We start from the raw sequence: 26,824 nt of genomic DNA on the forward strand, positions 1-26,824 counted from the left end.
CAAACATTTTCGTCTTCCTTTTGAGGCGGCAATCATGTACCGAAGTCTACGAGCTCCTTGGACAGCGGATAGTCTCTCATGAGCATTTACTGGGGAACGTTACCTAAGGATTGGGAGCCGATTGGAGCTACCCTGGGTACTAGAAACTTTCTTTGCACCTTCGGTCGCTGCGCTACTAGCCTTTGGCCGATGATCGAAGATCAGCATATCGGTCTCCTTCCGATCTTGAGTTCTCATTGCGCTTACCCCGGATCGAGGCGAGTTCGGCCTTAACCTATTTATCCATTCTTTCTGAGACTAAGACTGGTAAAGGGTCTTAGAATAGTTGTGACAAAATGATGTTTTTGAGATTTCATGTCTCTTTCGTCTAAAGACTACTAAAACCGTATGACGACGTTGTTATTTTGTTCGCATGCAAACCTAAAAGATACCTTGATGATTAAAACTATTGACATTAACACCCCTAAAAGCGGTCAGTGTAAAATGCAGACTGCAGACTGCAGACTGGGGGTAAAATGCAGACTCGGGGTAAAATGCAGACTGAACACTGCAGACCAGGGGTAAAATGCAGACTAAATTATAAAGACTATCTTTTTAAAGTTAAAACACTCGACGACTCATGTACTCATGTTCAATTCAATCATGGCTTTGTACAATGAACTCCTGAATCCAATTTTACCGTTTTTTGCTTTCCTTTTTGCCATAAAACTGTCATAAATATCCTTTCGATCGGCCCCCACGTTCGTTCGCCATGTTGTTCTTTTACTTCACAAACCGCACCAGCACCAGCTCCCGGGCCCAACTTCCGGGCCCACAGTAATTTGGCCCGCGGTAAATATTTTGTGTAACGCAATCGTAACGCAATATAAACTCAGCGGTCTACGATCGAATTGAACTCTTCTGGACCCTGTCTTTTCTTAGTGGCTTCTTTTGTTTGTTCCACCGATGTGGCCGGCTCTTCCTTGTCCAGTGAATCTGTGGAATCTGCAGGTAAATTGGCTTAAGATGTTTAAAATGAATGATTACTTTTCGGGATACAACTTGCCCAACCGAACAAAATTTAATTTAATTTAGTCTGCATTTTACCCCTGGTCTGCAGTGTTCAGTCTGCATTTTACCCCGAGTCTGCATTTTACCCCCAGTCTGCAGTCTGCAGTCTGCAGTCTGCATTTTACACTGACCGCCCCTTAAAGAGACAAAGAGCATCGCCGGCCCTTTTACTTTGGGAGTCAAAGGCCGGTTTAGACATGCGATTTTTGATGCAAATTGAATCGCGCGATTTGAAGTTGCAACTTGGCGGCGACAAAAATCGCGGTGGAAATCTGGACAAAAATTGCATCAAAAATCGCATTTGTAAACCGGCCTTAAAAGGGGAAAGCACCTGAAAATCACTGCCACAGCAGGACATATCAAAAATTTTAGCTGTTCTCGAACCATCGAAAATTCTAGGCAAACTTTACTTCTCTGAAAAGATATTTCAGATAGAAAACTGTCGTTGAGTGCCCTTGGGACACGTTTCGTGTCTTCGAGTGGTGCTACGTCGGCTCGAGTTGTCGGGTTGGGGATGCACAATCTGCGAGCCAGCGAGGCATGCGAAGCATGCGAAGCATGCGAAGCAGACGTGTAAGGCACTCAGGTTAGCCTATAAAACACTCTGGTTAGCCTAAAGAGCACTCCGGCTAGCCTAAATAGCACTCAGGTTAGCTTAAATAGTTTCCCGGTTAGCTTAACGGTTAGCAGTTTATGTTGGGGTTGTTCATGCCTCGCATGCCTCGCATGTTTTGATCATGCCTCGCACGTCTGCCTCGCATGCCTCGCTGGCTCACTGGTATACACTCTATCGGGTTTCTTGGGTTTCTTAAAGGACATTTTTCGAACCTTCTCTGTTAAGTGCGCAGTGTCGACGTTTTTAGACGTATTGGGGTCGGACATCCTTCACCGATATCATTATCGTTCAGTTTGATCCTCGTCGCCAATGTAGAATTGTACGAATTGAAGCACGCGTTTTAAGTGAACTGTTCTTTTTGGTTGCGTTTTCAGCACGACGCCGGATGTCTCGCTTAAGCACGTCTTAAGCGACTTAAAGTTGAAAGTTGATGGGTATTTTCACAAGTAAAAGATTTGAATAATGTGGCGGGATATGCAGACGGCGCTCGCATGTACGTCCTTGTTTTAATATGCGCTTGCGTTTTAACCGACGTAGGAGCCTATTTCAACAAAGGCTGAGATTGCTAATGATTGAGCAAGGAGAAGAAGAGCAGAGGCATCTTTCTTTCTTTTCTTAAGGGGGGGGGGGGGGGATATGCCGCAAAAGGAAAATCGCATGAGAGGGTGCAATTCTGGTTTGAACGCCGATAATATTTGGCGAGAACATTTTCGTATCTCGAGGCAAACGTTCCAATTCGTTGGCAATTTGGTTGGACCACATCTCTTGCGACAAGACACGAACATGAGACGAGCGATTCCAGTGCAAAGTGGAAAAGCGCGAGGCATAAAAATAGAAGACGTCAGTTCTTTTTACGATCTGACAAGCTTATCAGATAAACGACCACAAGTTCCTTCTCAAGTTCCTTCTTCCTGGTTTGGTGGCTTAAATTTAATGGCAATTGCATTGAAGTTTGCCGACTCGCTTAACTTAATTACCGGCTGTCACTCGCTAAGCGACTTGAAAAATTGATTTTGAAAACACGGCCTGGCCTTTATTGTTGATGGTCGGAACCAGGAGCTGTCATAAGCTCCTGTCGGAACTAATCCGTAGTTATGCGTTGCGTTCATTCAAATGTCAATCATAATATCAGATTACGACATACGAGAACGTCGAAAACAATAGTCAAAACACTGGCTCTGCACGTGCATTTTCTTCGCCGTCCTCTGCAAAACAACAACGTGAAATGACCACATTTAAGGTTTTATAGAGAACGCGTATGAACACATGATCATTAATTTTTATTTCTCTTTCTGAACGTTAAAGCCACCCGTACGGCGTAAGCTTCTGGACAGTTCGGCCACATTGCACAAACTAAATGAAGAGAAATTATCGCGAATTTATTCAGAAAACGCGAAATTTAATTTTTAAGTTCCCTTTTCGTTGGCGTCGTCGTCGTCTCTGCGTTAGGTCCCATTATGTTGCACGACGCCACGGACAAAGAATGTGCCATGAAGAAACTGCCCTTTGATATTCAGAAACTGCTTTACTAGCACATTCCCATTTCTAATTTGGTCCCATTTAAATCACTGAACAACAATAACTTAACCAAGCCCATGCAGCCTTTCGTTGATTGGATTGATTCAGGGATTGGTTAAGTTATTGTTGTCCAAATTAGCATATGGGAATCCCCCCGATAGAGTGCATGGGATTGGCAAAGTTGCTGTAGTCCAATGATTCAAATGAACCAAATTAGCAACTGGGAATTTCCCGGGCCTATAGTGCCTATTTGTGTTCCAAATCTCAAGTGACATTCAGTTATTCTCACAGTCTGCTAGCAGCAAACTGCTTTGTTTTTGCATAAGTCATTTATGGCCGTTTGCACGCTGTAAGAGGCTGAGCATGAATTCTTTGTCGATGTACGTGTACGTCGCATTTTTATCATTGCTTCATGTTCAAAGAGGAAGGGGTGACACCCGACTGCCTCAAGTCCCGTGCAAGGAAGGGAAATTCTTTGAAGACAGCGTCTCCGACTATTTGAACTGCAGCGTTTGCGTTAAACAAGTTCATTATAGCAACTGCGATCTTTGTTGTGCAAGTAAGTTAATTTATTTATATCATAAGTTGAAACTTCAGGTTTGTTTCTCCAGTTGCAAGAATCTTTATATGAATTTCGTCATTACTCAGAAAAGCTCCGTGGGGATGGGCCAATAAAATATGTATGGGTGTATGTATGTATGTACCTTGTCTGCGCGCCTGTGGCGTCATGCAACATGCTGGAAAATCAATTGAGCAGTATTTTTCTGTAATGCTCTTCGTTTTTAATTTTCCAAATGACAATTCGCCTAAAATTTTTTCTTTTTAGTTCTTCGGTTAAGAAAAATCCTTAGATCAAGTAATACGATAGGACTTAGGGAATAGGAGGGGAAGATTCCGAATCTTGTAAAGCTCTTTCTAGATCTAGATATCAAATTGCAAATAACATTCTTTGTCAGTTGCGTCATGCCAACCGCTGGCTCTATATCTTGGCTTGCACTTACGTGACTTCCGGTACAACTTTCTATTTCCGTCCGCCATGTTGGTGTTCCAAATACACACAGACGTTTTTGAGCCACGGACGGCAACCGGAAATTGAATTTGTCCTTTTTTAGAGCGTTTTCACGCCATCGCGTTTGTAACGTCAAGCCACAGTCATCAACAAGAGCTTTTCTTCTCCGTGGCAAGGAGCAAAACCACAGTTTAATTTAGGGCTTCTGATAATTGGCGGGAAAAAAAGTCAAATTTCGCGGGATTTTTGGAGACAAATTCGCGGAGAAAACGGCCAATTTCGTGGGAATTTTCGGGGCAAATTTCGTCGAAAAACAAAGAAGAAAGCCAAGAAGAAAGATTCCAAAAAAAAAAGATATATTGGACGGATGTCAAATTCAGGGCAAGAAAGAAAACACAAAAGTTCATCCAACACAATTCTCAAGGCAATTGTACTTGTTTCGAGCTACAAGAAAAACATAAGCTTTGCCGAAACGCCCGGCCGGTTAACCTCCTTTTTCAGCTGCAATTTAGAGCCAAACACAGCAGCGTAAAAAATTTCTTTTCTCTCCTTGCTCTCTTGTGTTGCTTTGCAGTTTACAAGGCAAGATTGTTCGTGATCAAAGGTTCAAATCCATTTGTAAAGTCTAAACATTGTTGTGTCTTCGATCTGCGATTGTGTCCTGCACGTACGATTAAACATGTGCCTGCATTACTATAGACAGCAGTTTCCTTTCCAACTCCGTATAGTGTCACCGAAAAGTCTTCTCATTTCTTGTGCCCAGGTTTTCGCAACATTAATCTAAGAAGGCCTGATAGTTATAGTGCGTTATGTTTACTCGTGGTAGTAACGAAATTTCAAGATAAATTTGCATTTATGGAAAGTAAACAGCCCCAGTAGCCAAGATTAGTTTCAAATATGTTGTACCGACATGTATTTGGTAGGATTTTTAACGAATTTCGCGTTATTACGCGTTTTTTTGTGAATTTCGCGGGATTCCGCGGATATACCTGAATTTCGCGGCTCCGCGACCGCGTGGATAATGAAAACAAGAAACATTCGACCTCCTGTTGCCGTCTGTAGCTCACGTTCGGGCAAGTAATTCATGTTAAGGTACCATATAGTCACCCACATATCCTTTAATAATATACCTCTGTATACCTATGCATACCACATATGAATATGCCTGTATACCCATGCATACCCATGCAGGTATACTTCTAAGCGTATACCCCTGTATAAACTAGTGATGCAATGCTTTCGAGTGGTATACCGTGAAATTTCCCACGAGTGACTTGAATTTTCTTAGGATACACGAGCCTTTAGGTGAGTGTGTATACAAAGAAAAATCAAGTCAGGAGTGGAATATTCACGGTATACCACGAGAAAGCAAATTGCATAACTAATTTATCCAATGCCACTCATTGAATTAACATAAAACTTTACTCTTTACTGCTTTAACAGCAAATACAATCAGTGAAAAAATATTCAACAAATTGGCAACATTTCTTGAAAGTACATAATTTTGATAAAAAAAATTTTAAAAATATAAATAGGTACTACCCCTGAAATGTATGAATGCCTTTCAACAAAAGGTTAGAAGTATTCAGTGAAAACTCATTGACAAACTATTTGTTAGGTTGCAAGGAACATCAGGATTTTTTCGTGGAATACTACTCGTTTCATACCGCAGAATATGCACCGGGTTTCTAGCTTCCTGATTGGCTGTATTCTCTATGGCATTGGATAAATCCATGTATACCCATGAAGACTCACGAATACCTATATAAACCCTTGTATACCCCGTTATACCTATGAATACACATAGTATACCCCTGTATACCAATACTCCCTGAATACCCATGTATACCTATGTACGTATACCCATGAATACCTTTGGAAGCCCCTGTACACCCATGTAAACCTCAGTATGCCCATGTATACCTATGAATACCCTTGTATACCCACACACATCCATGGATACCCCTGAATACCCATGGATACCCCTGAATATCCATGTATACCCATGGATACCCCTGTATACTCATGTATACCTCTATTTACCCAGTTTTAAGAGCTTCGATAAGGATGAGTTTCTATTAGAAGTTGAACAAAAGCAATGGGATGGCATTGGCCTTTCCTCTGATCCCAATGAAATGTGGAAGTTTTGAAAAAACAAGGGGGCTTCTGGGCTGCATTGACAAGCATGCCCCCCTGAAGACAAAAAGAATTAAAAACAAAAACTCTCCCTGGATTACGTACGAGTTAGTAAAAAAGATGCATTTCAACTTGTCTCTGTGAAAGATGCCCTCCCAGTGGTGTGGCGTCATGATCAATTCATAAAAAACCTGCGAGTGCACTTGAAGGGCTGAAAGCATAACCGACTTATGTCGAATGTAAGCTTGTTGTTGGATTTTACTCGGATGTGTCCCAATTTTTGCTCTCCCTGGTTTTGAAAACATTTCGCGGTTTTGCAATCGTGGATAAAAGTCCTTGAGAAAACCAAACACGAACAGCACAAAAACCACTCGCTTACTATGTCTCTCTGTCTCTTACCACAGAACTTTACTTCTCTCTCTCACCCCTCCCCCTATGCAATGACAACCGAACACAGACAGCCAAAAAAACACTGGATTTAATACTGTTTCTCCCTGCTTAATTCTACCACAGTTAGTTCTCCGCCCCCCCCCCCCCTCCCCCTTATGCAATGTTGATGTGGGAAGGGATGCTTGTGCCAGGAAACTGTTCTTGACCCAGAGGGAGGGGGGCTGGTGGGGGGATGCGGCGGTTTGCTTGTTTACCGGTGAACGCGCTTGGAAGGGTTTATAGATTTTGTCAATGTCGGACTCAAATGTGGTGGTTTGTTGTTTACCAGTGAACGCGCTTGGAAGGGTGACGTCGGACTCGTCGATTTCCAAATTCTCGGTACCCTAAAAGTTTCCACTTTCCACGAGCCGTGGTTAGTCGCATTCTGGGTCACGAACAGTTTCCTGCTTAGCTCTGCTTTTTACTGGCCATGGAAAAGAGGACTCGTACCGCGCGTTGTTGTTGTAAGGTGACCGTGTGTATTTGGAAAGTGGGGACATTGGAATGTAAGTTACGGCTTGCGGTCAGCCAAGTCGTGTGGTGCGTATTTTTGCTTTGTGCATTAACGAAGTCAAGAAAGTCACTCTTTTTAGCCGTAGGGTAAGTGTGGCGCAAATAGCTTTAGCGTGATTTCACCAAAATGCTAGTTCCAATTTCGTGTTTTCCCTTTATGGCGATAGAACCAACTAGTAGCGTATTAAAGGAACCTCAAGCAACACCATCACATTATTTCATTAACGTGGCTGTAACTTTTCACTTACACGTAAGGGAAAAGAATACCAAGATCGCTCTCTCATTGAGAGCCAGTAAAGCCGTAAGTCACGCAGTGCGTGACATATAACTTTCTTTGTTTCAATACATAACAGTTCTCGCGCTCATTTCTCGCTCATTCAAATCGTGTTGTAGGGAAGGAAATAGCTTGTTTCGAGATAAACTTTTCTCTCAATGAAAAACAGTTTTTTCCCCTTCGATTCTATCCCTTTTGATCACAGGAAAAGGTGCGTCTTAGCACTTTTGCAAGGATTAAAGTAGTTTATCAGCTTGAAACACGTCAAAGCCTATAGCAAAGAACTTCACCTAAGTTCATAATAACCTTTCTCCGCCATTATGTATATGTTAAAAATATGTTAGCGTTAATATGAGTCGAGTCAATTTCACCCCAATGATGCGCTGTCGATGACATATACATATTACAAGACATAAATTTTAATCAGTTTAATTTGGGTAAACACATAGACTCACTGTCTCTCAGAAGTTTAATCAGTTTAATCGCATGGCCTTCCTCCATCGAGAACAAAGAGAAGGCCTGAGAACGAGGTTAAACTGTGATTTGAAAAAAAATCTGACTTGCGTTCTTACAACACGTGCATGGTGCTTTTTTTTGCACTGTAATCATGATGTAACGTGTGAATCAGTGGAAAATATTTTAACTGGATTTCACGTTAAGGTTATAATTCAAAGCCGTGACTCATTTCATTCAGAAGGTTACGTTTTAGATTTAAATCGTGAGATTCACGATTTTTAAACGCCATTTGGGATTTTCTTTGTCCTAAATGTTTAGCGAGAGTCTCAAGCAATTAAATTTTCTATGATATCCAACTTACTTTTTTTCTAGTCATCCTCTCTTGCTTGAGTATGGTTCCATTTGAGTAATATTAAATACAATCAGTTTTAATCAAATGCAGGTAATGTCAAGTTATTAAACACATGTGAATAAGTTTTGGTCCCCTCCCCACGTCAAGAACAGATAAGTACATTAAGAAAATTGGCATATCTGTTCAATAAACACTTCATGACATGCTTTCCCCTTTATTTTATTTACAGCAGATAAAGTAGTCCACACAATATCTGGTAATGAAACACTTCATATAAATAGTCAAATTTTCAGTTCTACATCACAAAATACAGGGGTATTCACGTGTTTACAGGGGGACACAGGGTATACACTGGTATACAGAGGTTAACATGGGTATACATGGGTATACAGGGGCGTTCATGTGTATACATAGGTATAAAGGGGTATTCAGGGGTATAGAGGGGTATACATAGGAATACAAGGGTTTACATGGGTATACAGGGGTATACAAGGAATAACATGGGTATGCAGGGGTATACTGGGGTTTACATGGGCATACAAGGGTATACATAAATATACTGGGGCCTACATGGGTCATTCAGTACAGTGGTATACAGAGGCATGCAAGAAATTTAAATGGGCTTACAGGATTATACGGGGATATACAAGGGTTTACAGGGGTATACTGGGGTATACTAAGATTTACATGGGTATACAGGGGTATACAATTACAATACTGAGGTTTACATAGATATACAGGGGTATGCAATGGTTTATATAGGTATACAGAGGTATGCTAACGTTTACATGGGTATACAGGGGTATATAAGGGTTTACATGGTATACAGCGGTATACTGAGGTTTACATAAGTCATATATACAGGGGTATACAAGGGTTTATATAGGTATACAGGGGTATACTGAGGTTTACACGGGTATACAGGGGTATACTAAAGTTTGGATGGGTATCAGCGGTATACTGAGGTTTACATGGGTATATTCAGGGGTATACAAGTGTTTATATAGGTATACAGGAGTATACTGAGGTTTTCATGGGTATACAGGGGCATAAAAGGGATTACATAAGCTTACAGGGATATACAGACTGAGGTTTAGGTGGTTATACAGGTCGGGGTATACTGAGCTTTACAAGGGTATAGAGGGGTATACAGGGGCAAACAAGGGATTACGTGGGCTTACAGAGCTACACAAGGGTTTATATAGGTATACAGGGGTATACTGAGATTTACAGGGGTATACCAGGGTTTATATAGGTATACAGGTATTAACTGAGGTTTACATAATAAATAAAAAACAAATACAGTTTACAATATAGGGGTATACTAGGCCGGGTTTACATGGGTATATAGGGGTATACTGAGGTTAACTTAAGTATTCATGGTTATTCATGGGTATACATTGGTATACATGGGTATTCAGGGGTATTCAGTAATTTACATTGGGATACTAGGGGTTTACATGTGTATACAAGGGTATTTATGGGTATCCATAGATAAACACGAGTATACTGAGGTATACAGGGGTATACAGAAGTATACTAGAGTTTACATGGGTATACAAGGCTATTTATGGGCATTCATAGGTATACACGGGTATACTGAGGTTTACATTAGTATACACGGGTATACTGAGGCTTACATTAGTATACAGGGATATACTGAGGTTTACATGGGTATACAGGGATATACTGAGGTTTACATAGGTATACAGGGGTATACAAGGGTTTACATGGGTATACAGGGGTATACAGAGGTTTTCTAAGTATTAATTCATGGGTATACAAGAGTATAAAGGGGTATTCATGGTTATACATTGGTATACATGGGCATTCAGGGGTTTACATTGGTATATTAGGGTTTACATGTGTATAAAAGGGTATTTATGGGTATCTATAGATATACACGGGTATACTGAGGTTTACATGGGTATACAGGGGTATACAGAAGTATAAAAAGGTTTACATGGGTATACAGGGTTATTCATGGGTATTTAGAGGTATTCAGAGGTATACCGAGGTTTACATGGGGTATACAAGGGTCTACATAGGTATTCATGTGCTTACATGGGTATACAGGGTTATTCATGTGTATTCATAAGTATACAGGGGTATACTGAGGTGTACATGGGTATGCAAGGGTATATGCACATTAAACTGCACATTAATCTATTCTTTTAACTCTGCTCTCTCCTAGAAGGGATCAATTGTTCTGATTGTCTTCAACAAAAACGGCCAAGTCAAAATCAATTTTAGGCGCGTATACCACGAGGGAGGGAACCCCCTTATCCCTACTTGTGTGATGTCAATTCATAATTGCATTTATTCATTAAACCTACATTAAATTCTGTTCTCCCATTTGACAAATTTGACATTAACATTTGACAAATCAAAATTAGACAATTAGAAATTATAAGCCACTATTTCGATCGTTCATGTGACAAGTAGTATACAGGATAGCCCCACGAGTCTCCTGTAGCTCAAGATTCAGTGCAATAACTGACCGAACCCTTAACGACGTCAGAGTTTTTCGAAATATATGTCGTTTGTTGATACCCTTACATCGCTTATTCTTCAGGTGCACATGAAACGGAAAGTGATTGCCTTTTTGTTTCTCATCAAAGCGGTCAAGATTCTCGTATATGCGGTTCTTCATTCCAGCCATGCAAGACACTAGCACTAGCACTACTGATGGTTAGCAATGGAGGAAAGATTTGTCTTGATGGACGGAAAAGCGAATCACATCCGTACGGCTGTGTTACAACTAAAAAAATGAAAGCGCTTCTGATAGACAAAAGTGTAACACTGCAAGGTTGGCTTTCGAAGGCGTATGTCTCCTGCTCGCTATATTTCAATCATTCTCGAGATTTTGTACTGAGGATAACTTTGTCAAATCTTGTGTTCCACAACAGCGGTATCATTATTCGCAATGTGAACTGTTTCAGTGTCGTTGTAACCAACTGCACGTTTGTGAACTCCTCGAAGGCGATTTTTATAGCACAACGACAATCACCACTGGAAAAATTCCCAAATTTCCAAGTTTGATCAAACCTGGATATCGATTGGATTTCACAATATCCAAGTTAACTAAATACCCAAGTTTGGTTTAAAGTTGGATAAATCATGGATTTTTCAAGGAAGAATAAATAAACAAGTAAATCCCAAATTAGTATTTAACAAAATCCTAATTAAATTTGTTTATCATAAAACACAAAGTAAAACAAGTTTGGAATTCACAGAAGTAATTTTGTTAACCAAACCTGTGTTCTGAACTTTCAGATTAGCTTGCAATGTGAACTTGGATTACTTTCCACCCAAATTTGGATTTTCTTCATGATAATTTTGTCAGCTGTTTTTTTTTAACTAAAACAAGTTTGGAATTCAGAGAAGTAATTTTCTTAACCAAACCTGTGTTCTGAACATCCAGGTTAGCTTGTAATGTGAACTTGGGTTACTTTTCACCCAAATTTGGAATTTTTTTCAGGCAAACATTGCTCGCTTGTAACAGCCATCACTGGTTGTTACAAGCGATGAATAATGCCATCCACCAGAGTATTGAGTGTTTTGTGTAAACAAAAACCAAGTACACCATCCACTAGATAGTGATTCATCCAGTGGATAACATCATACTCCCTTTGATCAAGTGGGGTCACTGAGGTTGGTAGCCAATTGCAATAGTTATGTAAACTTGTTTTTACAATATGGTGTGCTTTATTTGTTATTTAGATATCTCGGCATTGTAATCTGCTATTTGCCATTCTTAAAATACCTTCAGCTTGTTTGTCTTAAAAGCCGACTTGACAATAAAAGATTACTGACTGAAATAGATGGCTTGGGAATTGTCAAAAATGAACTATAGTAATCAAAATTAATTCTATGCAATTCAACTCTTCTAAACTCCATAACCAATTCAAGCTTGTCGTGAAAGAAATTGTTGATGGTGGATAATGCATATAAAGAGTTTTCTTCACCATTTGTCTCATGATTGTCACTTAAATGTTGATTGCGACGTTGGCATTATCATAGGAGGAAACTGTTTCCCTTAATTCAAGCTTGGTACTAACAGTAAACAACCAAAAAGGTTGAAGTTATAAGTCAGCTTTCTTTCCAGACACCATGTTGCCATTCTCCAGTAGCAATATCAAGTATGCTTCCAAAGTTGATGCTATCCATTTGACTTGAGCGGCTTTCTCTAACCCACAACTTGTTTTCATCCCAGTTGCGATGTTTCACAAAGAAATATCCTTTCACTAACTTTTCAGCAAATAACACACGCTTTACTTGGGCTTGCCAAATTTCATCATCATCTCCTTTAACCAAGATCATGTCATTTTCCTCCGGATAAACAGGAACAACGACAGGTGGTAAAGGAATAGTTTCCCTGAATGGATCAACAACTGCAAAATTTCCGTTTGCATCTGGAAAAAGCATGATTTCTCTTTGTAAATCTTTAAGCCCAAGAATGGTGCCACTCTCAAAGGGTTTTACATAAACTGTGTCACTTAATGGATGATGCAGAACACCACCTGCCGGATTCCACACAAGCTGATAAGTGTCTCCAAGAACAACTGGCTGAGTAGTTTCATTCACATCCACAAGAAAAAAACTGTTAATGCGTAAAAAAATCTCAGTGTTTTGTTGTTTAGCAAGCACAACATCACCATTTCTATACAGTTTCCCACCCACAGCAATTCTATGCATAGGCAGATATGCACTGCGATAACACTCAGCTGTGTCAGCAATGACACAGGATTCCAAATCTGAGAAGTAACCCATAATGGAAGCACTTTCGTCCCTAAGAAGGAAATGTGATTGCCCAGATCCAATAAGAACACCTTGATTGATTCTTGTGGCATCAGGGCTGTTCTGGCATAATTGAACCAAGTATTTTGCTCCTTCGAGGGAAGTTGCTACGACCTGATAAACAAATAAAATTAGACCAAATCAGTTTCTTTATGTAGTCTTGTTTCAGATCATGTGATAGTCTGGAGAATAGTACTTGTATAGCAATAATCTTCCCACATTACGAGCTCGCATGTAATGGCTGACAGTATGAGTAGCTAAGCCTATTAGATTTGTACACTACTAGAATTCTACTATTATTAATGGTGGTGGATGTTTACCTTGTCACTTTGCATGGCAGTAAATTATATCTACCACTATTCACTTTTACTTCTTCAGTGAATTTCCTCTTCATAACATACTATTAATTTAATTATTCGATATTACATCGCAAAACATTTCTAACAACAGTTATTTTAACATGGCAAAACATTTCCGCCTGCAAATAGCAGGTGCTAGTCGAGGCGGGCAGAGAAAAGGAGGACAGCAGTCAGTTACCGAAATAAATAACATATACAAACGTAAATACATAACATTTACAAAATCAACCACTTTTAATAAGTAAATACGTGAATACTATTGCTTATGAGCTTGAAACAATACCCTTACTTTTTCCCTGTTAACTTTATGTGACCTTGATTGCCTCTCCATACTTAGATCTCTAAATGGGCAAAACTTAAGGAATTCTCTTTGAGACTCTTTTCTTGCAAATGTTTTCTCCAAATGCTTTCTGTTACTAGATTGTCGAACGTAACGTGAAACAGCTCTCTCAAACTGTGTGCACCAGTAGTTGTCAGGGGCAGAGAACCTTGAGATGTCCTCGTGAAAGTGAATAAGATTGTGCAAATTTATCACACAGGCTTGGGTACCAAAATGCTCTTCCATAAGAATACAATATCTCCATGAGAGACGCTGGAATTTATGTATCATGTCATCTTAAAATCTAAAAAATCTTAAATCTTAAATTTTGAAGTAATTAAGGTTTAGCGACGGGTTTATGTCTTTTCTCAGGCTCACCGAACCTCCCGACTTACTTACAAAAAGTTCTTATATTAAAGAAAAGAAAAAGAGTATACCATCAATGCGATCATGACCGTCTCCTACAGTTTCTTCGTGATCGAGCCTTTCTTCAATTTCGCTGTCCACCGGTACCACTGTTTCCTCTTCGGATCTTGGTGGTGTAACTTCATCACAGAATGCACTCGAGTTGAGATGAGATATTTGCGTACGATAATTTACTGCTTTGCCATTGCAAATTAAACAGAAGCAATGAACGTGGGCCGCTTGACGAGCCGAACAATAGCAAGTGGACGATGGAACTTTCATGCCTCGGGCCGCCATGTTTTGGTAACTCATTTCCAGTCAATTCATTACTCGGCGTTTGTCACTGGGCCCGAACATCGATTAGCCAATGAAAAGCCGATATTTTTATGACGCGCCTATGGCGCGAAATAACACCCAATGAGAAGTGTGTTCACTTCAATGTAATCCACTGCTGCAGCATTGTCGAAGTCTTTTTCAAGATGGCGAGTTGCTGGGGAGCTACGTCTCGGAAGAATCTGCCACCAGTAACTTGTTCACCAGAAACTGTCTCTGAAAGTCCTATGGATGTAACTGAGGAAATTTCAGGCGACACAGACTCAGTCAGCTCGGATGATTATGAACCCGTGTTGTCTCAATCGACGGCAAAGTTAGGCTTACCTGTGAAACTGACGCGGGAAAACGCCCGCCAAAACATTGCCGCTGTTGAATCCGGCCCGAGCAAGACTGTATCAGGTCGGTAACGTACAGTATGGTTCTCTTCAATAGGTAGCTAAGCTATTCATTAATCTTAATCTGAAATGTATCATTTTCCTCCTTTATCAGAATGGTCAGTATTCGAAGTCAAGGATTGGGCGTTAAGGACTTTCGGGAGCGAAACTGTCGCCGAAAAGTTTGAACAGGAGGAGATTGATGGACGTATACTTTTGTCGACTGTTGTTCGGAGTAGTGAAGCTATGGAGAAGTTAGGACTCGACACCATTGGCAAGAAAGGGAAATTCTCGGAGAAATTAAGTGAACTTGGCGCAGGACCCAGTGCAGGTATATATATATGTATTCTCATTTACTCGTGTTTAAGCCTCTAAATGGAGTAGAGCTTCAAATTTGAGGACGAGGACGATTACGTGTACGAGATTTTACAGTCTCAAGTTTTTTGGCGTATTGTCAAAAACAAAATGGTGCGGTTATTTTTATTGGAAAAGGTTAAGCCCTTTCCCTGTTGCAAAGTGTTTAAACATCTTAAATTTGGTAACTTGTTCCCGCCACTACGACAGGTCGCCTTCGATTATGAGCTGCTTTGCATTGTTTTTTCACTTTCAGGCTGTATTTGCCCGACATACCTTAATTCTGTGCAGCTTCGTTTTTAGCACAATATTTTTTCTTCTTCATTTGTTAAGTTTCCATTGTGTTGTAATACGTAGTTAATTGGCCATGTTACAGTGTGGTACTTATCTGTAGAGAACCTCAGAAAGAATTATGCTTGCCTCGATTTCTTCTAGTTTAATCAAATGCTTATTTTGATCGATTATTTTGCGTTTGGACAAAAAAAAATTTTCATGAATCCGTAAGCAAACTTTATTTTGATAGTGTAAAACTCTAGGACTTATAGGTAGGTGCATTGAAAATCATGCAATGACCAGATTTTGGTATATATGCATGGTAGCTTATCATATTAACTATTCGCTGTATTTACTAAACCCAATTTAAGGAAAAAGTTGTGAGAGGGAGAAGCCCATGTCAAGAACTGAGTTTTCTTTGCTGGACCGAATACTTACCAACACAGAAAAAAATCAAATGAATACAGCAGATCGGGCCATTTATAATACAAAGTAAGTCTCCAGATATTTGTTTTTGATTATTGTATAAACTGTAGTTTAGAATCTTTCAAGCTGTCATTAGTCACATACAAGTTAACGAGTGTAATCCTCAAACTTCATGAGTCAGAACATGCCTTTTTTCAATCACAAAAGCCATTCAAAGCCAGCTTTACATTCATCCATTTGCTATATGGCATCACAAGAGCAAGTAACCTTGTTTAACCCTAGAGCTTTATCAGTTCCAAGTCTACCCATCCCTTTGGGCATTTGTATTGTTTTTCTCAATAATGTTGCAAATGTCCCATGGAGAAGCCAGCTCAAAGGTACAAATCCCCATGGTGGGGTTTGTGGAGCAGCACATATTTTTCAGCCTGTCTTTCTAAGCTTTGGTTTTGCAATCAGGTGCCTACAAACTCAACATCTCTCGGTCATATGTGAAAACAACAATGCAAATGTATCTACATGGGTTGGGGGTAGGCTTTGATGCACTTGATAATGAGGTCCTTATGACTCAGTTGGTATGATTTTACATTGGGGACAATCAGGAAATTGTACATTCAAAAAGGAATGATGTCATACTGTTAAAATCCAAAAGATAACGTTGATTTTGACAATGACCCATCTGCGGCTTGGTCTGTTTTGGCAAATACCTCAACCTAGGCCAGGATAAGTGAAGAAAATGCCTTAAGCAGGGGGTGGAGATTGGGCTTGGAATTGACGGAGCCATTATCTTGGCAACCGTACATCTAATCATGATCATCAAACCTATTTATTGTAAATTTGAAGCACCATTTCATTAATAATATATACTATCTAACCATGGTGTGGTCTGCATTTAGTCATTTTATCCCTGCTGCCCCTCTTTATCACAGGAAGAAGCGAATCACCAATTATATAAAGCAGGTGTGGCCACTGGGGTCCCCGGCGCCAAGGTTTCGAAATAACCTAGAAGCCACCAAAAGAATGCTTACTGTTGTTGACACGCTGGCCAAGGACCAGGACTTTACTTTAGCAAGACTTGGGTTGGGGAGAAATGCGATAATGCAAATTATCCGGAAGCATATGGATGAGCGACAGCGTAAGGAATCTGAGCAGCTGGAAGCAACTGGCAAACTCTCTCCTGTAAGCGGGAGTGAAAGTGATAGCACGAGTAATGTGAGTGGAGACAGTCCAGAAAGCGATGAGGGAAAGCCAGCTAAATTAGAGGATTACTATAACACAGGTGAGTCATATATGTATATTTTTAGATACCTTTCTGGGATATTTTGTGTTGTGATAATTATTTTATCATTCCAATAAATGCCCTGTTTCCAAAAACCACCTCTTATTAGTTTTCTTTTTATTACATTGAAAGTGCCCTGTCTTCAGTAGGGCCCCCTGCCCCTAAATAAGAGCAAAGGTTTCAACTCTTGGTAACTCCTGCTCTTGTTTGGCTTTGATGACTTCAGCTCAGGATAACCTTGTCAGTTTGTTGCTAGCTATCCTTTTGATGCTGGTGGAGATTACTTAGAAATATTTAGACATATATCAATGAGCAAAATGAACTAGTTCCTCATGATTACCAGATCGGTTACCATGGCTACCGTAAAGGGAGTCAAAAGTACCTTATTTTTATTTACATGGTCAATTACGTGAAAAGTACTTGGTGAATATTTTTTTTCCTTTTAATGTATTGTTACTCATTGGACATAAAAGTTATCAGTTTTTCAGTGCTCTGTAATCTATGTACAGATTTTTTAAACAAAAATATGTCAAACTAAAGAAAAGCCACTGTAGCTTTTGAGTTATTAGTGTCAAAAGGAAAAATAAGGGAAATTTTGACCACCTTTTATAAACATTTCATTTTATTCATTGCCTGTTGATACAGTGTTGCACTATACACTAAAATTAATGTCTTTTCTGTGTTTCAGAGCTCACCTTATCATCAGCAGAAACCATTATTTTGGTATGGCTGGAAAGAACAACCATCAATGATGTACACCTTGTCAAGGACCTAAAACCAGTTGCCAAAAGTCTTAAACTGAAGCTGCTCAGGAACAAAGACAAAACTGCTCACATCCGTGCAATAGCAAGTACCCTTTTAAAACAGGGAAAGGTTGAAGTGAATGCTCCCTTAGGAAATATCACCAGAGATGATGTGGCTCTCAATAAAAGGTGACTGTTGCATTGCCACTCAATGTCCATGGCAACTAGTACTGTGCTGACTTGACCTAATAAAGGAACTTAATCTGATTGCCAGTACTGAATTCATAAACTGAATCTTCTCAGGAAAGGAAGGACAAAGTCACTATACGTGTTGTTTAAAGCGTCATGGCTGTGATGACTGCTCTGTTGAAAGCTGCTAGACTATGGCGTCATAAAAACTTACGTTTGAGACTATTATGAATATTTTGGTGAATAATATGTTGTTGTTTATAGTACTTGGCCATTACACAAGCCAGTGACAACTGTGAGAGATGACTTTATCATCTCGGTCTTGATAGACAAGGTGGTCAACCATGATCAGAAATGTTGAGCTAATAAAGGAACTTAATCTGATTGCCAGGACTGGATTTGCAAACTGAATCTTTCAGGAAAGGAAGGACAAAGTATACATGTTGTTCAAAGCGTCAAGAATGGCTGTGATGACTTTCTTGTTGAAAGCTGCTAGACTGTGGCTTCAAAAAAACTTACGTTTGAGATTATTATGAATATTTTGGTGAATAATATGTTGTTGTTTATAGTACTTGGCTATTACACAAGCTAGTAGCAACTGCGAAAGATAACTTTATCACCTTGGTCAACCTTTAGAAATGATCATCTATAAATCTAGGAACTTCATCTTTCTGCCAGAAATCATAAACTGAAACTGCTTAAGATAGGAAGGACAAAATTAATGTGTGTTGTTGTTTAAAGCATCATGGCTGTGATGACTGTTCTGTTCAAAGCTACTCCATGTAGACTGGCTAGTAAAACATTTTGTGGCGCATGACTAGTTGGTAAAACAGGTTATGACACAAACCTGTCAATATTTGATTATTTTTTAGACTGGTTATGTCATTATTTACATTAAACTGGTTAAAAAAAAAGGCATTTAGCAAATCTAGCTTCTTAAGTGTCAAACGAAATGTGGTTTAAATAGTGCGATTCCGAGATGGTTATCAGGTACTCCGAACCTGGATTACTTTATTGACATGTTTGGTTATCTTTAAAATACAAACATGTAACATGGTAAATCCATAAATGGATTCGCTCAAAACCAAATTACTCAAACAACAGGCTAATTGGATAATCCCTTTTCCAGTTATGAGTTTCTTTTATTTCCCAGGTTTGGTTATTAGTGTGACAGTCTAATTCCAAGTTTGTTATCTGGTGATCCAAACCTGTATTACTGAGTTGACAAAGTTGGTTACCTTTAAAATACAAACATGTAATGAGGTAAATCCATATCTGGATTTGTAAAAACCCAACTTAAGGAATAAATTGTTGACTATTTGGATAACACGTTTTCCAGTTATGGTTTATTCCTATTTTCCAGTTTTGGTTAATAAAAATCCAACTTACAAATCAGAATTGGATATTTTGCATTTTTACCAAGTTTGGATATCAGTGGAAATCCAACAAAAAAACAAGGAAAACCCAAGTTTGATCCAACTTGGAAATTTGGGAATTTTTCCAGTGCACGAGTCTGTAACGCATCCTCCCTCGTTATTACTGGCTCTGAATTCTTTAACAACACACAATCCGTCTTCGTCTACTTGTTTAACAGGTTTTTTAGTTTAAAGATCTCAGAGTGTATTTTTCGGGGCAAGGTTGGGCGTTTTCCAGCAAAGAGTCAGAATAGAGAAATGCGAGGTGCTGTTTACATTAGATCAGGAAACTATACAAACAGGGTTGATATATTCGGTTCTGTAACCGATTCTATTTTTCGCGAACTTGGCCACGAAGACAATAGCTTTGCACTTTCAATTAGAAATCAAAATTTCTATAGCAAGGGAAAATTGACCTTATCAAACACCACATTTCTGAACAACGAAAACGGTCTATTTGTTTTTGGCGGATTTGACGTGCAGCTGACTAAGGTGACCGTTAATTCTACTTATTGGTACGGGATTTCGGCCGGTGGACCTCCCAAAGTATATCCAAACGTTTCTAGTTTAAATGTGTCCCTGGAACAATGCATTCTGTGGAACAACAACTGTGGTGTGAGAATGGCAACAAGGTCTTGCTTATCGGCTAATAATCTCGATGGTTGTTCACCAAGCAGCCAAACACTTGTTGTCAAGAACAGTATCTTCCTTGGTGGCCATGAAACGCAAGATGATAGTTATGCGATCAGGTTTTGGGTGAAGGGTGACACATTCCGCAGGCCGTCTTTTATTAAAGCTGAGGTACGACTAGAAAATGTCACCTTTCAAGGATTACACCAGCGCGCTTTGTCTGCAGGTTTCCAATCGAAGGTAAAAGGGATGATTTCTGTCAAGAACTGCAAGTTTATTAACAATTCAGAGTTTGTTGATAAAATGAATGGAAGATATAGAGGAGTTGTGGAAATGGAATTTGATGATGAGGAGCCCCCAAACTGTCCGAACCAAAAACGTGAAAAACGCAACAATTCAGAACGAACTGCAACAACTCGGCGGGTAGCGGTAATATTTGAGGATTGCATCTTCCAAGATAACGTCGGAGTCTCAGCAACTTTAGACTTTTTGAACGCAAACGTGACTTTCACAAACTGTATCTTTAAAGACAACCAAGGTTTGACTGTGGGAGGCCATGTGTATATGGAACCGGGATATGGCAGTGTCAACATTGTGAATAGCACCTTCCTTCAGACTAATTTGAATGCATCATCCTCAGGTGGAAAGCAACGCTCATTTCCAAGTATTGGATGCTTTCTGCATTCTGAAAGCGCTGGTCCGATCACAATTACAAACTCTTCTTTTACAGCAAATGTCCTCACAAAGTATAATCCAATGTTAGTAGCTACTAGGACAAATCTGATAACAGCTGATGCCACCTCCATCTTTCGATGCCCATCCGGAGAGGGGATTAAGCTGGATAAGGTAACAAAAACCGAGGATTTTCAGTTTAATAAAGGTAGTGACACGTGTTTGACGAAGGTGACTTATCTCAAACTATTTTGCGAAGAGTGTCGTGATGATTTTTATAGTCTGCAGAGAGGACTGACAACCGGTTTGGACATCAACAATAGAACCATGTGCCTTAAATGTCCTTACGGAGCATCCTGTGTAGGTGGAAATATTAAAGCCAAAGAGAACTTCTGGGGTTTGACCATGTCAACGAATCCTCCAAGTTTACAATTTTTCCCCTGTCCGTTGGAGTACTGCAGCAGTCCAGAGCATTCCACTAATTACACTTACAATGCTTGTTTCGGCAAAAGATCAGGCGTGTTGTGTGGCAAGTGTTCTGATGGATACAGTGAAGCCCTGTATTCGACGTCATGTAGAAAGAAAGATAAATGTAACGCTCACTGGTTTTGGCTGACGACCGCCATCTACGTCGTTTTCTTTGCAGTCTACTTTGTTTTCAAGCCTCCCATTTTCTCAGTTTTGTATAAGCAAACTCTATGGTTTAAGAATCGTACTGGAGATGCTTATGTGCAAAGATTACCTCAAGAGGATGACAAAGAACACGATCCTGGATATCTTAAGATTATCTTTTATTTTTACCAAGTAGCCGAACTTGTCATGATAAAGTCTCCGGAGAAAGCTCTACACATGGTGCCATTCATCCCATCAGTCATTGCTATTTTCAATTTCCAAGTAAAAGTAGTTGATGGTAGCGTTGGCTGTCCATTTCCTGGTCTCACTGTCGTCACCAAAGAACTGTTCCTCTGTTTGAAATTCCTGGCAACATTGCTTTCTGTGGGTTTCATCTTTACTATTCATCGAGCAGCAAGCTCGTCCAGGTATATCTCTTCACCTCGGATTACAGTATATCTGGCTGTTGCTCTGGAGATACTGTTGCTTGGATACGAAAGATTAGCGGACACAACCCTTAATCTCATGCACTGCGTCCCTATAGGAATGGATTGGCGCCTTTTTGTAGATGGGAACATTCAGTGTTGGCAGTGGTGGCAGTACCTTCTGATCGTCTTCATGATGGTGTTTATTATCCCCCTCATCGTGGTTCTCTTTTGGGGATCATTGTCGCTTGCTAACGACAAAATGTCAGCCAAGGAGTTCCTGACAGCTTGTGCATTCCCTTTGCCTTGTCTTCTTGTGTGGATCGTCTGTCGCTGCAAGAAGAGAGAGGACAACGATGTGCCCTACAGAGGAAATTCTGATGATTCAGAAGAAATCAAGAAGGTCCTTCATGACCCATTTCGTGCTCCTTCTTGTGCTGACCATGGGACACTGTACTGGGAAAGCGTACTGACTGGTAGAAGGTTAATCCTGCTAACAATTCACACCTTTGCTACTGATCCTATGGTTAAATTCCTTTGCTTAGATTGTGCATGTGTTCTGATTCTTGTCCATCACCTCTCTATGAGACCATTTCGCGACCGGAAAGCCAACATCTTTGAAAGTCTTTCGCTGGTGAGTCTGTTCGCTATTTGCACGTTCAGTTTAGCGGAGGCGACCTATTTCTCCGAGGGAATAGAGCCCACCGGACCCAGCGAAAGCCTCTTCCATACTTTGCAATGGATTGAGATAGTAGTGCTTGGCCTGGTCCCAGTTGTAGTGGGGATCCTGTTGGTTTTTACTTTGTTATCCCAAGTCGTTCGCTTGCTATATTTCTGCGTGAAATTGCTGTCTTTTAAGCGAGTGAATTCTCTAGGTCACTTAACAGGTTCCCGTCAACGCCTGCTCAACTGTGACACTGAGGACTTGCAAACGCGCTACGTTTCTTGAGCTCATAATGTAAGGCAATGGATATTTTCCCATTTTTTAAAAACTATTTCACAAAAACAAAGGCACTGCTAAATTGTGACAGTACTTGTTATGGTCATGATTACCAGAAAAATAATGCTTCCTCTGAAATACAGTCAACTCTCTCATAGCGACCACTTCTCGTAAGCGACCACCTCCGGTAAGCGACCACTTCGTTCACAACCGTTTTGTTTCTCAGTTAAATACTGTTTCAAGAGCTCTCTTGTAAGCGACCACCACTCAATTTCTTAAGAGACCGCGACCACTCTTTTTAGGCCAGAAATTATACATATTCTTTTGTTTTCTGTTTCCGGTAAGGGACCACTCAACATAATCAAGTATGATCGTTAGTAAATCATTACTTAGAAGTGACAAAAGTTCAATTTTTAATGACTCTACCCCGGACTGCTGACGGATAATAACAGTTTACAGACAGAGAAGATGGCTATTATTAGATCTGTAAGTAAACGGGACAGATCTGGTCCTAAATGTTATACAAAGTTTCATCAGAAGAATGACTAAATGTGAAAAAAAAATCAAATAAATTAGTTTCTATTTGCCTAATTTAGCTGCTAAGGTAAAATTACGCTTATTTTGTTGATCTTTCCCGTAAGCATCACCTCCCGTAAGCGATCACTTTGTCGTGCACCAAGGGTGGTCGCTTACGAGAGAGTTGACTGTATGTCGCAAATACATGCATCTACACAAATCTGACGATAAACTGTTGATTCATCTGGCTTAACGTTATTTTACGACGCATTGAATTTTTCATTGAATGTGTGGATAAAGTTTTGTTGTTGGACACTTGTAAGAACCTGTTCCTGGCACAGATCTCAGTCTTGAATTTTTTGTAGATTTATTATATATTTTATTTGTAAGTTCAATCATAGTTTTTGTTTTCATTTATAGTTATGCACAATAAAACTGTATTTAAAAAAAAAGAAAAAAAGCTGCTGTTTCTATTTCCGCCCTTTTGAATGGGATTACTTTTTACAATATAATATTTGTCTTTCCAATTTGATTAGCTTTCGCGACAATGTAAAGGCTCGCTGTAGCTCAATTATTTCATATGTTGTAAAACTGCATGATTTTGAATAGCTTCGCTAGTAACAAATATACCCTAGTTGTGACTGTTAAGACGATTCATTACGAGTTTTGATTAAACTGTGCGGATCATTATGAGTTCTGTTGTTGGACACTTGAAAGAACTTGTTCCTGCCACAGATCTTAGTCTTGAATTTTTTGTAGTTTTATTATATATTTTATTTGTTTGTTTAATCGCCGGCTGATGTTAGGGCAACCTTTGGTGATCAAATTATTATTGTATTATAATAGTTTTAACTTAACAGGGTGGTGCCCTGGCGTGGGAGCTTGTGACCCGTTCGCACCTACCCTCTTGGGATCATAGCTTTTTGTGTCTTTTCCATTTATACCCATACCCAATAATGCTGTATTACAAAAAAGAAAGAAAAAAAGCCGCTGTGCTTATTTTTGCCCTTTTGAATAGAATAACTTTTTACAATGTATTAGTCTTTCCAATTTGATTATCTTTCGCGACAATGTATAGGTTCGCCTAGTTCAATTATTTCATATGTTGTAAAGCTGCATGTTTTTGAATAGCTTCGCTAGTAACAAATATACCCTACTTGTAATTGTTAAGACGATTCAGTACGAGTTTTGATTAAACTGTGCAGATCACTATGAGTTCTGTTGTTGGACGCTTGTAAGAACTTGTTCCTGCCACAGATCCAAGTCTTGACTTTTTTGAAGTTTTACTATATGTTTTGTTTGCTTGTTTCATCGCACTGATGTTAGGGTAGCCTTTGGCGATCAAATTATTATTGTAATATATAATGTTCTATTGTATGTTGTGGAACTGTTTTGAATAGCTTTACTGAGTTACAAACATACCCTTCTTGTAATTGTTAAGATGATTTGCGAGTTATGATTAAAACTGCATGTGCGAATCAAGTTCTGTTGTTGGTCATTTCGAAGTCCAGTTGTAGCAGTTCCCGAAGGTACCAGGAATTTGTGACCAGATTCCGCCGTTCCCGAAGGGTTAGGCTATGTCTACACTATACCGGATGGTTCCTGTGCTGGCACCAAAAACACATCGCCCCATATCAAGCTTTGCCTATTGTTATGGTTTAAATTTTTTTAAGACAATAAGCCTTTTGTTGTCTGTCCGTAGGGATTTTTCTCTCCTGTTTCGCGAAGTTATAATCGAGTCAAATCGGATTCATTCGACAACTTGTCGCTGATGACAATTTTTTCCAACGGTAGCCTACTTGAGAAAACGAAAACAAACTTTCCAGGGGTACGTCAACAGGTTTGACTAAGTTTTTGTCGTACCGCGCGCGCATGTTTCGGCCTGACCCAGCCATGGCGAATACGCTGGTCGTACACCTCAAAGAGTGGCAAAGAAATAACAGACTGCTCTACCTCAAAATGCCTCGGTCCACGTTTGTAGAGTACGTTCGGCGCTTTCCCTATCTTAAACTTCGAAAAAATTTTCTAGAACATGAAACTTCTTTCTCGACGATCTCTTCTGATTGCGTGAGCGAAATGGTTCTTGTCAAATGACAATAGCGGAATGATTGTTGCTAAGTGCACGCGTCTCTGTAACCATTTACATTAGCATAACTAGTACTCATTGATCATTCATGACAACAAGAAAACAATTGAGTCAACTAAGCGCGAATTTCAAAGAAGCTCAGTTGCGCTAAAAAATGTTATAGGTCGGTAACTTTTTATAAGCAATTCGCAGAACGAGCTGAATGAAGGTCATCATTAGAATTTTATTCATGTTGCACACAAGCCCCGACAAACGTTGGCGGCACGCGCCTCTACTGTGGAAAGTAAAGTTTGTGTCAATTAACGGTTTGTTGACGATTAAGAGACAAAGACGAGAAAACAATGCACAACGGCCATGAAAGCGTTCAATTTATACATACACTAGTGGAACTACTGCACTGAAAGTGGTTCGTAACTAAATTCCTCAAGAACCCTGTTACATTTTTTGAGATTGACATATGTAATCTCCAACTCATATGTTTGCAAAGAGATCCTTTCAGCTTAAAATCGAATTCCGTACCCCAGTAAAATTGTCGTTGTTCTGAGCGACATTTCCCTTATCCCACCCCCGAGAAGGGTGATATTGTCAACATCTGGTCATCAACGAAGATTTTGAATCTCGCGGTCGTAAATTTGCTAAGCGTCGGTTCTTTCAAGCTTTTGTTCTAGAAACAAAAGAGCCACAAAGCTGCAAACAATAAAAATGCCCTTAAAAGGAAGTTAATCCACTGCCATTGTCTACCAAAAATTAAAGGCAAAGCCTGGCATAGCACACAAAACGCCGATTTCGGATGGATTTTTTGGGCCGGAGCGATGCAGTGCTGATTTGGTCTTGAAAGTGTATCGTCACATATAGGATAGGTTTTCGTGACGCTTTCTTGAGTAGTGTGAACAGAGAATCGACTCAAAACACAAGTCAACAACGAGGAACGAGGATTGGATTCTACTGAAAAGATGGCGGCGGTCTGGGGCCACTTCTGTTCACACCAGGCCGGAGTATTTCTCACAACGGCATAAAGATACTGTCCAACTTAGTTTTTCCGTCGTTGTACCACAAAAGTTACGGTTTCCCTCCCCTCCTCCAATCAACAACAAAATTCAGTTGTTTTGGATGGCCTTAAAATTTGTTCATGTTTAGTCGTCCCTGGGTAGGTACAGTTTTACGTGCAAATAATTTTCGTCTTCCTTTTGAGGTGGCAATCACGTACCGAAGTCTACGAGCTCCTTGGACTGCGGATAGTCTCTCGTGGCCATCCGCTGAGGAACTTGAGGATAGGGAACCGATTAGAGCTACCCTGGGTACTAGAAACTTTCCTTGCGCCTTC

At 39.8% G+C, this 26,824-nt stretch overlaps 3 protein-coding genes across 4 annotated transcripts; 2 read left to right on the top strand and 1 right to left on the bottom strand.

Annotated features, from left to right (window-relative positions):
- The first annotated feature begins 3,484 nt into the window (after window positions 1-3,484).
- On the top strand, window positions 3,485-24,892 carry LOC146458254 (uncharacterized). Its single transcript, XM_085090869.1, has 4 exons — window positions 3,485-3,743; window positions 10,929-11,389; window positions 14,716-14,882; window positions 19,628-24,892. Exons 1-4 carry the CDS (start codon window positions 3,548-3,550, stop codon window positions 22,905-22,907), a joined length of 4,104 nt encoding a protein of 1,367 aa, XP_084946995.1. The 5' UTR covers window positions 3,485-3,547; the 3' UTR covers window positions 22,908-24,892.
- On the bottom strand, window positions 12,039-14,547 carry LOC146458255 (uncharacterized). 2 transcript variants are annotated; one of them, XM_085090991.1, is made up of 2 exons: window positions 14,269-14,547; window positions 12,039-13,267 (listed from the first exon to the last, which is right to left on the bottom strand). In XM_085090991.1, exons 1-2 carry the CDS (start codon window positions 14,281-14,283, stop codon window positions 12,446-12,448), a joined length of 837 nt encoding a protein of 278 aa, XP_084947117.1. In that variant the 5' UTR covers window positions 14,284-14,547; the 3' UTR covers window positions 12,039-12,445. The 2 variants fall into 2 exon arrangements, with proteins under 2 accessions (XP_084947117.1, XP_084947116.1); XM_085090990.1 differs by lacking the exon at window positions 14,269-14,547 and adding an exon at window positions 13,802-14,238.
- On the top strand, window positions 15,030-19,520 carry LOC146458256 (uncharacterized). Its single transcript, XM_085090995.1, has 4 exons — window positions 15,030-15,274; window positions 15,942-16,062; window positions 16,923-17,272; window positions 17,961-19,520. The coding sequence occupies exons 1-4, from the start codon at window positions 15,034-15,036 to the stop codon at window positions 18,206-18,208; spliced, it is 960 nt and encodes a 319-aa protein (XP_084947121.1). The 5' UTR covers window positions 15,030-15,033; the 3' UTR covers window positions 18,209-19,520.
- Window positions 24,893-26,824: the final 1,932 nt, after the last annotated feature.

This window comes from Pavona decussata, unplaced genomic scaffold (assembly GCF_977016875.1).
Source record: "Pavona decussata unplaced genomic scaffold, jaPavDecu1.1 SCAFFOLD_233, whole genome shotgun sequence".
Lineage (NCBI taxonomy): Eukaryota > Metazoa > Cnidaria > Anthozoa > Scleractinia > Agariciidae > Pavona > Pavona decussata.

Bases quoted from the DNA above. Each gene is read 5' to 3' on its own strand.
- LOC146458254 (XM_085090869.1), top strand. From the start codon at position 3,548: ATGAATTCTTTGTCGATGTACGTGTACGTCGCATTTTTATCATTGCTT. The intron at 3,744-10,928 runs GTAAGTTAATTT...CTTATTCTTCAG, and splicing joins CTGCGATCTTTGTTGTGCAA to GTGCACATGAAACGGAAAGT. The intron at 11,390-14,715 runs GTTTGATCAAAC...GTCTTTTTCAAG, and splicing joins AAAAATTCCCAAATTTCCAA to ATGGCGAGTTGCTGGGGAGC.
- LOC146458255 (XM_085090990.1), bottom strand. From the start codon at position 14,122: ATGATACATAAATTCCAGCGTCTCTCATGGAGATATTGTATTCTTATG. The intron at 13,268-13,801 runs GTAAGGGTATTG...TTTGTTTATCAG, and splicing joins ATAAAGTTAACAGGGAAAAA to GTCGTAGCAACTTCCCTCGA.
- LOC146458256 (XM_085090995.1), top strand. From the start codon at position 15,034: ATGTATCATTTTCCTCCTTTATCAGAATGGTCAGTATTCGAAGTCAAG. The intron at 16,063-16,922 runs GTAAGTCTCCAG...TCTTTATCACAG, and splicing joins CGGGCCATTTATAATACAAA to GAAGAAGCGAATCACCAATT. The intron at 17,273-17,960 runs GTGAGTCATATA...TCTGTGTTTCAG, and splicing joins AGAGGATTACTATAACACAG to AGCTCACCTTATCATCAGCA.